The sequence below is a fragment of the Lycium ferocissimum genome, chromosome 10, assembly GCF_029784015.1.
Source record: "Lycium ferocissimum isolate CSIRO_LF1 chromosome 10, AGI_CSIRO_Lferr_CH_V1, whole genome shotgun sequence".
Taxonomy (NCBI): Eukaryota; Viridiplantae; Streptophyta; class Magnoliopsida; order Solanales; family Solanaceae; genus Lycium; species Lycium ferocissimum.
The window spans coordinates 22,761,078-22,774,844 of record NC_081351.1 but is presented as its reverse complement, the minus strand read 5'-3'; the positions used below and the strand labels follow the sequence as shown (position 1 = coordinate 22,774,844).

The following is a 13,767-nucleotide window of genomic DNA, read 5'->3' as shown; positions in this document are numbered from 1 at the left end:
TCTCACACTATATATAAAGCTTAACCAAGCTGGGAACTAAGACAACAAACTCAACACATACCAGAGATTCAGAGAAATATTTTGTGAAGTCATTAATTCTTAAATCTTGTGATTAAAGATGGCCAGCAACAGCAGTTCAGTCTCTTCATCAGCTAAAAGGTATTTAATGATCACTTAGAACTCTAATCATTTCTTCAAATTATTCTTCTTTAAGTCCTTTTTTTGGGAAGAAAATAGAACACATATTCCTCTGTTTCAATTTGTTTGGCATAATTTAACTCGTTACGAAATTTAAGGAAGAATGAAAGATCTATAAGGTTGGAGTAGGCCCCGTTTTACTTATATAAAAAAATTTGAAATACAATTTGAAGGTTATGTTAAATAAGTGTTTTGTTTAATAAATTGGTTGTTATTTCAATTTTAAACTTGAAACTTAGAATTTGAAATTTAAAAATGGATTTTAGGAGTTTCTCAAGTTTTCATAACAGTTGTGTTTTCATGTCCAAACACTATTTTAACTTCTAAATATCTTTTTCAACTTAACTTCAAATGCTATATTTTTTAAAATATCCACCAATACATGTCCAAACACTTTTAAAACTGTGGTGTTAAATATATGATAACATTTATGTAACTACAAAAGCTTTTGATCACGGAAATATAGTATGCAGCATCTTCTTTTCTTTTTTTGTCAAACAAACTAATAAAAAAATAGTGTTTAATAAACTAGAATGGAGGGAGAAATTTAAAACAACTAAGTGATTTAATATAATTCAATTTCTTTTCCAGAAATCCTCTGTTTTTTTTGTTTTTTTTCCTTAATTGATTTTGCTACTTTTTAAACTTTTAGGCTAGATGGTAAAGTAGCAGTCATCACTGGAGGTGCAAGTGGAATTGGTGCTACCACTGCAAAATTCTTTGTCAAAAATGGGGCTAAGGTTGTAATTCTTGATGTTCAAGATGATGTTGGCCTTTCACTCTGCAATGAAATCGGCACAGAACACATCTCGTACGTCCATTGCGATGTCACCAACGAAAAACAAGTTGAGGAGGCTATTGACTTTGCAGTGTCAAAGCATGGGAAGATCGACATTATGTACAACAATGCAGGTAAGGGTCGTTAAATGGGCGGTTCAAGTTAAATTTGGACGGCTTAAAATGAGCTAAATCAATAAATGAATCATTATCCAACTTTCGCTTAGTTAGGCTAATACGTGCTAAACAATTGATTGTTGCCCAACCCACCTACATTTGAATAAATTTACAAAGAATCACTTTCAACCACCCCCCCCCCCAACCCCACCCCTAATCCAATTGAAAAATAGTCACTATCATGGAGTTTTAAATTTCAGTGTGAAACTCTAGGACATTGTCATGAAATTTACGAGTGAAACAAAAAACTTCATGAAGTGGCTATTCTTCAAAGAAAGGGCCGAAAAGTGGCCAGTGATTGCTATCTCTATCTAACTTTAACCAAGTTTTAATTCTTTGTTTGTTTTCTTATAATTTGTTGAATTACCTAACAAAACTTTTGTTTCTTATTTACTGGAGCAATATATAACACTTAAAGAGAGAGCATTTATCAGTTAAATATTTTGACAAGATTTTTTATTGGAAAACTTAGACTACATAGTAACCCAAATCAACCCAAATTTTAGATTGAGTTGAATTTTGGTGGGTCAAGAGGTATGAAATAGCTCACACTATCCAATTTTCGGCCCTGCTTTTTAAAAATAGTCATTCTCATGGAGTTCCCAATCTAGGTGAAACTTTAGGAATGACTATTTTTTCAATTTCTAGGACTGAAAAGTGGCTATTTGTGAATTTTAGCCGTCAAATGAATTGAGTTGATAAATGAGTGCGGATTAGGCATGTCATATTTTTATGAGCTAATTTTGTCACCCCTAAATGCAGGCATCACAGGAAGCATGGCTCCAGGAATTACCACCACAGAGTTAGAAAACTTGAAAAGAGTATTCGACATCAACGTGTTTGGCGCCTTCCTGGGCGCCAAGCACGCGGCCCGCGTGATGATCCCGGCTAAAAAAGGTGTCATCCTATTCACCGCGAGCGTGACAGCCGTGGTAGCCGGGATGTCACCTCACACTTATGCTTCGTCCAAGCACGCCGTCATGGGGCTAATGAACAACTTGTCTGTGGAATTGGGACAATATGGGATAAGAGTGAATTGCATTACACCGTCTGTTGTGGCTACACCAATGTTAACTAATTTTGTTGGTGGAATTGATCAGAGTAAAGTGGATGAAGCACTTATGAAATCAGCTAATTTGAAGGAAGCAAAATTAGAGACTGAGGATGTTGCTGCAGCTGCTGTTTATTTGGCAAGTGATGAGTCTAAGTATGTGAGTGGATTGAACTTAATGATTGATGGAGGTTATAGCAAAACTAATCCACTTTTTGCTATGTGTATTAGAGATATTCTCAGTGGCTTTTAAGAAGAATTTTGAGACTCTGTTGTCTCTAATAATATGTTGAGGATTTGCATTTTTTAACTTGATCACTGTCTCCTTGTCAAATAAAAAAAATTGAGTTATTGATTTAAGTACTTTTCTTTTTCAAGTATCATCAACTTGCAATCTGTTATTGAGTTTATCAAGGTTCCATTTTAAGAGATCTGCCACCTTACCCTATTAGATGAGCATATAGTCATAAACTATGACTCACCATTTTGCTAATTGTCCCTAAAGATGGCAACCGCTTCGGCGTATTTTAACCGGAAGGACAGTTAACCAAAATTTAAACCAAACGATTCCAAAAAATTAAAATTAAAATAAAAATGATAGTATATAAATATATATAGTATATATATTAAGAGATATATAGTATATATATAGTAGATATGTATATATAGTATATATATAAGTATATATAGTATATATAGTAACATATATATATAATATATATATAAGTATATATAGTATATATAGTAGATATGTAGATATGTATACATAGTATATATATAAGTATATATAGTATATATAATATATATATAAGTTTATATATATATATAGTAGATATGTAGTATGTATATATAGTATATATATAAGTATATATAGTATATATAGTAGACATGTATATATAATATATATATTAAGTTTATATAGTATATATAGTAGATATGTATGTACAACAATGCATATATATACATAGTATATATATAAGTATATATAGTATATATAGTAGATATGTATATATAGTATATATATAAGTATATATAGTATATAGTACATATATATACATATAAGTATATAAGTAAGTATATATAGTATATAGTACATATATATTAAGTTATACACATATATAAGTATATATAGTATATAGTGTATATATAGTATATATAACAAAACTTTTGTATATATAATATATAGTGTATATATAGTATATATATTAAGTTATACATATAGATAAGTATATATAGTATATAGTACATATATAAAAGTATATATATTAAGTTATACATACATACATATATATATATATGTATATATATGTATATATATATGTATATATATATATATATAAGTATATATAGTATATAGTACATATATATAAGTATATATAGTATATATATTAAGTTATACATATATATATATATATATATAAGTATATATAAGTTATACATATATATGTATACGAAAAGCACTATTCTGCATTCTTGGACTTTAGCATTGATCCGTCAGTCTAAATATTTAAACTTTAATTATAAACTTGTATAACATATGTAAATATAGCTACAATATACTAATAAATACTATAATATATATATATAATACAAAAAACAAAAAAAAAAAAATAGATTTTAACCAAAACTATGTATGTATACCGTTCCGGTTTGGAGTAAAACCGTTTAGGATAAATCATGTCCAATTCAGTTTTTTAAGTAGGATTAGAAATTGCAATCATAACCGGTTCCAAATAAACCGGTTGCCACCTTTATTTGTCCCAATTTGGACCAATTTATCCCACCAAAATTCAAACGATCATTCATGCAATTGCCACCAAATTTGATTATGAACTTCATCCATAATCATAAAAATCTCATCCAAGTATGTAATTCCTTGTCTTTCATGTAACATCAATCATCAAACACGTTCTTTTTACTAGTGTAGTGTTATCAAAGGCAAAAAGCTCTAAGGTCCAATGGGGCTTTAAGCCCAACTAAACCGCTTTAATGAAGAAAGGCACAAATGGAGGAAAAAGTTCAACTATGTATGTATAGTCCAGATAAAATAAAATACCAATTATTTAGTGCCGCTTCTAAAGTTACGCACATTGGCAAGGAAAAGTATACTTTAGAGCCAAAACCAATTATTTAGTGCCGACTCTTAAAGCTACGCTCATTGGCAAAGAAAAGTATACTTTAGAGCCTTGATGACGAAACTGAAGCACCCGCTAAGCAAGTGAAGTGCTCAACATGTTTTGCACCTTGCTTGAGGGCTTAAGCGCACCTTTGACAACACTACTTACAAGAGAAAACCTGTCATAACATCGATTGCAAGTCCCAAGTGGATGCAAAATGCAAAAATATTTGAGGACCAATTGAATCTTGAAAATCAATTAGAATAAAAACTAAACAAAATACTGCACTACCATAGATTAATGTGAACGACCCACCAGGTCCAGAGGTTTTCCCAACAGTAAGTTAGTCTAATAAAGCATCCATCATCAAACATTACAAGAATCATAACATCAGAACACTATTTCCAGTGGTAGTAGTAACAGATATAACAAAACATTCTTATAATAAGTACGACAATAAAAGATCACGTCACAACTGTTTCCCTGTCTTAGAAATAACACATGTAAATAACACTTGTCTGAACAACAACCACCACAGTAGAAGACTGAGAAGAGCTCAAACAGATGGCAACTTCAGTGCGTAGCTTTAACATCGGAATCGGGAGATCTCATATCACCTGCCAAAGAAAGAAAAACATTATAACAAAGAAAAGCAAAGGTAGGTTGGCCAAAACAAATTTAAAGCATTGTTATAGGACACTTTTATTTAATCATATTAGCAATGCGCCTTTTCTGGTGCATGCCTGATTACTTTTCTTGGACCAACCACATGAAAATACTGTATTTAATGGCCATGAGGTTCGAACTAAGGACTTCTCTTAGCTCCGATACCAAGTGAGAAAATAAGATAAACGAGAGAATATGTAGAGAATACGTGAAAACTAGTGGCTATACCCGAGTCGTTTTATAGGCATATTTTATAATGTATATAACTATATATGTTACGTAAAGTATAACTATTTATACTCCTCACTAACAACGACGCAGTCAAAGGACAGTCTCTTTCCAATCACCAATCTCTACATATTGTTTCACTACAAGTCAGAGAGAATGATCAGTGCGTGTGGGAGGGGGCCAATGAGGGAGAAATTGTGAGAGATTTTTTATTATACCAAATTTCTAGGGTCCATTTTTTCTATAAGGTGCAATACAATTATTAAGAATTCACATCCACAAGATAGCATCCCTTGTGCACAATGCAACCATAATGGCTCGAAAATGAAGGTAGCACACAAAATTCATAACATCATCTAATCATATAGAGTTCCATCCCACCGAAAAGTTAAAGACATTAAACATTTAAATTTGAGAATTGAAAACTCCTTCATAGTTGCCAGGAGTCCTATCTATCCATAAGTTACCATTAATGCAACAGGAAAGGTATTCCGAGGGTTATTTTTTTCTTGATGTCTTTTTCTGGCTTCCTTCCAGGCCAGCTGCAAAAAAGCAGATTATAAAAGTATGTTCCACAAGTCATTTCCTACTGACCGTGTAGGAATGAGTGGTAATACCTTTCGTTTGTTCTTTACACAAATAACACTGATTATGTAGCTAAATAATATTCTTCGCATATTATAATGGCAATGTCTTAAAATTATAATGGCAATGTTCTTTTAAGACATGCTCCATGAAGTCACAGTAATGTTCTTTACACATGCTCCATGAAGTCACAGTAATGTTCTTTAAACATGCTCCATGAAGAGCAATCTGACCAAAATAAGAGATTTTTTGAGGTGATCTACAAGTTATTTCCTTTCAATTTAACAGAATCTGTTTTTCCTAGAAACTTTTGTTGGCAATCTGTCTTCTACTCTTCTCCTTGAATCAATCAAGTAACATTTTAATAGGACTAGTGGCATAACATTCCAGAAACAGCACTCACAATTTGGTCCAAGTCAGCAAAATCATTCAGAACAAACATACCCTTTTGTTGAAAGATCTAACTATGGTCCAACGACTATAAACTTCTTGTAAAGAAAATAAGCTTAAAGGACAATTTTAAGGTGAATTAACCAACATCTGAAATCAAATGACAGCATACATCAGAGCAAAGAAACCAGAGTTGCTTTTTTTATGACGAAAAAACCTAAATTCTCTCAGGATAAGTAATGCTCTCAAAATGTATAATCCCATCATCAAAATCTACATAAATGGTTAACTTTTCTGCGAGGATCATCTGACTTTCTAGATAAAGTACAAGGATAAACCAATTTGAGATGCAATCATCTTTCCTTTTAGATGAAGATGCAATCACATCTTTTTATGAGTATCTGTATGATGAAAGAATTGCAAGATTCCCATTATTTGGACAACTCTGTCTCCTGATGATGCATCTACACTAGATGCCTCATAAGGTCTTGCATAGTTTCGTAATTTAAGCACTAAAAATGCTCCTCAACGAATGATTTTACCCTAGTCTTCATCAATTTCCTATTGGAACACTTGAAAGATGACCTTATGACAACTCATTCATCTCTGTTATCAACAGAAACTTTCTCGGAAATGGTCGAAGTTGCCATATGTTATTCAAAATTGAGCAATTTTTTCCTCCGTAGACTTGTCTAATATTACCCCAGCCGTTAGGAAAAAGTCTCGTTTTTTTCCCTTGATCCCTAACGAAGGTCCAACCCAGGGATTCTTTTAAGCCATATTCAAAGGTTGAAGATTAAATTCATCCGTTTTCTCGAAGAATTTGGACATGTGAAGTCCTACCCATTTTACATTGAAGCTCCATTAATGGCAAGGTGAAATACGAGACAGTTTGAAACAACAAGAGTATGAATGGACCCAAAGTGTAACGGTGGTAGAATTAAGCAATTTAGGATAGTACAGGGGAAAATGTTGGATACCATTGTAATGTGTTCCGTCCGTAGAAAAATGGAGCTTCCAATATAAAGAAAATTGTATAATTTAACCTTATTGAGAGTTCCCACAAAATCATTCCTATAATGTCTATAAACTAAAACTTTCGCAAGTATATTAATTAAGATTGAGAGTTCTAAGCAAACTTGTTATTTGGAAGGCATATAAGGTATATAATCAGGTCGATTAGGAATTTTTCGTTAAGTACCACTTTATTAAGATATCTTCGGTACCATGTAAGTATTAGGAGGGTGTTGGATGTATATAATTTAGGGAATAAAACTGAAGTTCCTCTATTAGACCTCAAGGGTACCAAGAAAATATATCATGGTATCAACATCAGTTACTATCGGAAACAGCCTCTCTACCCCGCAAAGGTAGAGAAAAGGTCTACATACATCCTACCTTCCCCAGACCCTACTTGTGGGATTACACAGGGTCTGTTTCTGTTATTGTTGTTGTTGTTATCAACACCAATTACTCTTCCGTTCACAGGGCAAAATGAAACAACGTAACAAAAGCGTCTAGTATAGCATAAGCAAGTTGCACATATAAGCCATGTAAGTAACAAGCTAGAAGGTAGAGTCTCTTGAGTTTGGTCCTTCAAATATAACCTTGAGACAAGTACGGTATTTCGGTTGGTTTTTGCCGAGTTTTTAGTAATGTTATTTTGGTAGTCACCATTAGTTTCAAGTATATTCTGTTAGGTTGAACCACTTTAGCAAACTTAAGGGACAATTCACTACAAGAAAAAAGACATTTGGCAACAATTTTTTTTTTTTTTTTTTTTTTTTTTTTTGATAGGTTATTGTTGCAAAAAGATTTTTTAAGAATAACATTTTTTTTGTTGCATAAACTTTTCCCAACGGTTGTTATTGCAATAGCGTGCGACAACTTTTTTTTTTTAATTCTAAAAGTATTTTTTGCAACAATAATAATACTATATGAACAAAATTAAATTTTTGCCAACAAAAAAAAGTTCATTTTTAAAAGATTCTATCATATATGCCAACAATAAAAATAAGTTGTTGTCAAATATTGACGTTTACCAACTATATTATTTTTGTTGCTAAAAGACCTGTTGCAATTGCTATACTTTCTTATAGTGATTTTATGCAAAAAAAAAAAACATATTAAAAACGTTTACCTCATTTGAGCTTCTTAAGCCTGCAAAAGCGCACATATTTGGATCCAGTCACTCCCACCACGCCAATGCTTGAAAGGTGTTTACAGCATTGTCGTCTTCAGCCTGAAAAGTGATATAACACCATAACCCCGCCGCCAATGACACGTTCACAGACACAATTTTCACAAGTATGTAATTTGTAGCCTTAAAAAGAAGACAAAAGACAAATATCAATCAATCATGGGACGTAATTTGTTCTAATAACCAAAAAAATAAGGGAAAAGGATCAAAAATATCCTTTACTTTGAAAAAAAAAAGGCTAAAAATATTCTCCGAATTTATTTTGAATAAAAAATACTCCTGTCTTGACGGAAATTTATTCCCCAAAATAACCCAAAATTATTTTTTAAACTCACTCCATCATTTAAACCCAACCCAACTAAATAATAACCCATAAAATCCCCTTATTCACCCAATACGTAGATTTGAAGTTTGGGGGATAATTTCCGTCAAGATAGGAGTATATTTGAAAACTTTAAAGATGTAAGGAGTGTTTTTGACCCAAAATAAGTAAGGAAGATATTTTTAACCCTTTTTTCAAAATAAAGTATTTTTGACCTTTTTCCCAAAAAATAATGAGGACAAATATTATTAATTACATTCTCTGAATTGAATTTGTCAATGGCCATGTTGGACAGGTCAATGTATTGCGGGATATTGAAGTCACGTCGTAGTGGAACAATTGGACCCGCAACAGCTCTCCCCACCTCCAAATCCACAGTGATATCAAAACCCTTATGCAGCAAATAAATCAAAATAATAATAATAATAATAATAATAATAATAATAATAATAATAATAATAATAATACTCCCTCTGTTTCAATTTATGTGATATTTTTCACTTTTCGAAAGTAAATTTGACTAAACTTTGAAGCTAAATTAGATTAGATTAACATAATATTTTAAAATTAAAATTTATATATATTTGAAAACTACACGAAAAGTACTATAATTTGCAACTTTAAGGGAGTACTGTTTTCATGCAAATATAGTACTTTTAATGCAGTTCATGAAAAGTTGACGCAATTTGAATCTCGGAAATGAAAAGTGTCACATAAATTGAAACAGGGGAGTAATAAAAGTATGCATCACAACCTAAAATAATAATAATAATAATAATAATATTGGAGTATGGTAGTTACGTCGCTCTCCTCCATTTGTCTGAAATACTCTTGACTGTAGTACACAGATAGTTTTTGTTGTATTTTGGCGTTTTGGCCCGACCTTATATTAACTTCAGTTTCCGGACGAAAAAAGGAAAAGTCCATAATAAATTGGGGTTTTTGGTCAAAAATACCTCCTCAGCATTTCATCCCTGTCTTAATGGAAATCTCCAACATAATCGGATTTTATTTTTAAATCTGTTCCATTTAAACTCGGCCAAATTACATAAAAAACTCATATGCGGCTAACTTGTTCCCGAGTCCTACGTCTAGAGCCACTAGGCACGGGAGCGGGTAAACCATATGAGTTTTTTATTTAATTGGGTCGGGCTTAAATGAAGCTGGTTTAAAAATGAAATCGAGTTATGTTGAAAATTTTCATTAAGACAAAGTATATATGAAAACTTTAATGACGTGAGGGACCCAAATTTATAATAGAGGATATTTTTAGTCCTTTTTCCAAAATAGAGGGGGTATTTGTGACCCTCTGTCCTTAAATTAACTTCAGATTTTTCGGAGAAAAAAAATGACAACATGGTCCCTTATGTTTGAGAGCTGGTTCAAAAGAGTCACTTAAAAGTATCCAATCCCTCTATTTCAATTTATGTTAACCTATTACTATTTGAGAGTCTACGAGGTGATTTTTTTACCATGTTTTTCTTACATTTATTTTCTTAATTATTTGAATTAAAAATTATCATGACTTATAATACTTTTTTATGTAGTTTCTAAATATATATATAAATTTTATTTTTACAAGCTTGAAAAATCTATGTCAAAATTTACGGCCAAAGTTATAAAGTTTGACCCTTGTACTCTGAAAAGATTTACATAAATTGAAACGTAATACTCCCTCCGTTCCATTTTAAGTATCTTAGTTTGACTTGCACAAAGTTTAAGGAATAAAAGGAGACTTTTGAATCTTGTAGTCCTAGATTAAAGATGTGTATAATGTACTAAAATGTTCCCTGAATCTTGTGATTTTAAACTTGACATGTAAGATGTTTGAATTATCAACTTACTAAAGAGGCACTCTTTTTGGGAGAGACTAAAAAAGAAAAGTAAGACACTTAAATTGGACAGAGTGAGCAGTAGTTTTATAGTCCTTTAAGTTTGCCAAAAATTTACACTTTATCCATCAAATATTTACCGAACTTTGCCTTTTCGATTTGACTGAAATTATGAAAAGAAGAAAATCAGCGAGAAATATTTAGAGGTGTCAATTTTAGAGTTTGTGTTATTCTTAATTTATTTTTAGAGTCTGGTGCAACTTATTGAGATATAATTTATGCTACAAGGGAAAAGGGTGAAATTTACCCCTCTACTGTGCGAAAAGGATCAAATGTACTCTCCGTTATACTATTGGTTCAAAGAAAGGATTGTTTAACTCACCAAATTGTCAACCTTCAAATAAATTGGAACTGAAAATGCAATGAGTGTCTTGGAGTTTTTATCTATGAAAATTGAAACTCCATATATAACATCTATTTTTCAATTATCGGGGCTAAAAAGGGGTTAATTTGTGAATTTTACCCAGCAAGCGTACGACGTATTCAGAAATTTGAGTAAGGGGGTTCAACATTTTAAAGAAGTGAACAGTAAAAAATTACGTCAACGGGATTTATGGGAAAAAAAAGAAGCTAAATATAAATAAAACTGACGTTAAAACTCACACTAACACAATATGTTAGATCAAAACTAATATGGTGTTACGTTGATTGAAGTATCTTTTTTCGAAAGAAGAAAATGCCAGCGCAATAGGTATTTAAAAGAAGAAAAGACAAAAAAAAAAAAAAAAAATCATATTACAACAAACAAAAAATAAGCTAAAGATGATTGCAAAAATAACGTGCTTATTTGGGTTATATAAATTGAAAATAATTTACCTCATAACTAATCTTGAGGATATCTTATTTGAGGAGGTGAAAAAGAAACAAAAATTAACATGCCAAATGTGGAATTAACATGCCAAATGTGGACTCGAAACTAGTAGGACATTAAACCCCTCAGCCACTGAGCTATACAATTGTGCAATGTCAAGAGGATTCATTATATAATATTTATATTATAAATGAATATTTGACCTTATATATTAGTGTAACTTATCCGAACTCCTCCTACCACCCTAGTTGCGCCCCTGTGAAGTGCCGTAGAGAATAATACTATAAAAATTAGGGTTAACTATACAGTCAAACCTCTCTGTAACAAAGATCCTTGAGTCCAAAATTTCTTTGTTGCTCTCGCGAATAGCCGTTGTACACCTATAATAAAGATTGTCGTTAAATAATATTTCTCTATTATAAGCAAAAAGATGCATAAAGTCTAATTTTTCATTTTTAATTGTCAAAGACCAAGTTTAATCACACTTTATATAACGAAGGAAAAACTTTTAATGATGGAAATATATATTCATATAATATTCTTTGTCATAAATAGTGTATTAAAGTATCAAACTATTTGGTCAAAATCTCTAAACCTATTATTAGTAATCCTAAAATTCTATTTCTATAAATATGATAAATCATTATATTACAAAAAAAAAAATTGTTATAGATCAAAGGGGTAATTTTACAAAGAGCGTACTGTCATAAAGATAGTTGTTACTGTTATAGGTAAAAAGCTATTATAGAGAGGTAAAATCTAACATAAAAAATCAGTTTCGAAAAAAATTTAGTTATTATATGAGGATTGCGTTATAGAGAGGTCTAACTGTACTAAACACTCATGTACTATGACTCCGTTGCGGATTGATCCCCTGTATTTAAAATCAATCACTTACAATCCCCTATTATGAAGATTCTACACTTACGCTTAAATATATTAAAATATAACTATTAAAAGACAAACTATAATTATGAATAAGATATTTTTTTGGAGTTACTTTTATGAAATATTAAATCTTCGTTCACCGTACTCTCCTCTTCCAATTTTCGTATGACTGGTCCGCCATCGCAATATCAATAAAGGCAAATATTTCCTCTATTTCTTATAGTACTTTCTCCGTCCATTTTTACTTGTTCATGTTTGATTTGGCGCATCTCTTAAAAAAAAAAAAATGATGATTTTACTATATCTCCTTTATTATTAGTACTATAAATCATCTAAATAGTTGAAATCAATCAAACATACTTTAAAAGTTATACAATCATTGACAATTCCTTAATGTTTTCAACCCTGGTATACTAGTTTTAGTGTACTGGACAAGTAAAATGGTCGGACGAGTAGTATTTTTCAATGCTACTATTATTAGTACTAATTATTCGACACGTATATGTGGAGTCTTGTAGTATACAATATTATAAACTAAAATCAATATTATTAAAATAGAGTTCTAACTAAATAATTAGACAAGAAAGAATAAAGTACTAGTTTATGTGAATAATCAATATACTGGATTATCAAATTGTGACTTTTTGTCGAGGTCAATATGACTGGATATTGTCAGAACTTACGAAGATGAACAATCAAAGTTTAAATCTAAGGAGAAATAGATGTTTCTTTAGTCCTATGTTTTCTACTTCGGTCACCATTATAATTTATAGTTACCCAGTCAATTGAGTTGGTATCACCTTTTATCACTTGGTTAAAATTCTTCTTTTGGTTTGCCATGATAAGTGTATTGGTATATTAGATAAATTTTGATGTGTTGGTAAATTAGATATATTTTAATACTATATATTGGAGATAAAACTCAATGAGACAAAGTAATGTTTGACCGACAATAGTTCTTCTGATATATCTATATTCATCTTGATTGCTTTCATGTTTTTATATATTTCCGCAATACGATTAGATGTGAATATGAGCAATGTCGTCTATGATGATTCAAATATATACGTGTATCACGTCTTAAAATTTTACCATGCCTTAAAAAAAAAAAAAAAAAAGCTTAAGTTTTGGGTAATGTGTATTTATATCAAATATGATCTAACTCAAATATTCTTATACGTGTACAACAATCAATCGATATATAACTGGCAAAAAAGATTTGGGCAAATGAGAGTATGAGACTACTATATATAGAAAGGTTTGACTCAAGAACCTCCAGGCTCCAACTCATTTTATTCAATTTTAAAAATAATAAACTAACTATTACATAAATAATATTATTATTTTTAAAGAGCTTCTACTTTTGCTAGGTTTAGGTTCTCTGTTTTACGAAAAAGAACTTCTACTAATTCTTTTAGGCTTAGGTTTTCTGTTTTGCCTCTTATAAAAGTAGTGTAGTAGGGTG

General features: G+C 31.0%; 1 protein-coding gene across 1 annotated transcript; it reads left to right on the top strand.

Moving 5' to 3' along the window:
- Window positions 1–2,583, top strand: LOC132032848 (short chain aldehyde dehydrogenase 1-like). The gene is made up of 3 exons (XM_059422618.1): window positions 1–159; window positions 851–1,110; window positions 1,915–2,583. The coding sequence occupies exons 1-3, from the start codon at window positions 119–121 to the stop codon at window positions 2,454–2,456; spliced, it is 843 nt and encodes a 280-aa protein (XP_059278601.1). The 5' UTR covers window positions 1–118; the 3' UTR covers window positions 2,457–2,583.
- Window positions 2,584–13,767: the final 11,184 nt, after the last annotated feature.

What these genes read in the sequence shown, in the direction of transcription:
- LOC132032848 (XM_059422618.1), top strand. Translation starts at nt 119, where the DNA reads ATGGCCAGCAACAGCAGTTCAGTCTCTTCATCAGCTAAAAG. An exon ending in GTCTCTTCATCAGCTAAAAG is followed by an intron (nt 160 to 850) that starts GTATTTAATGAT and finishes TTAAACTTTTAG; the next exon opens with GCTAGATGGTAAAGTAGCAG. An exon ending in CATTATGTACAACAATGCAG is followed by an intron (nt 1,111 to 1,914) that starts GTAAGGGTCGTT and finishes CCCTAAATGCAG; the next exon opens with GCATCACAGGAAGCATGGCT.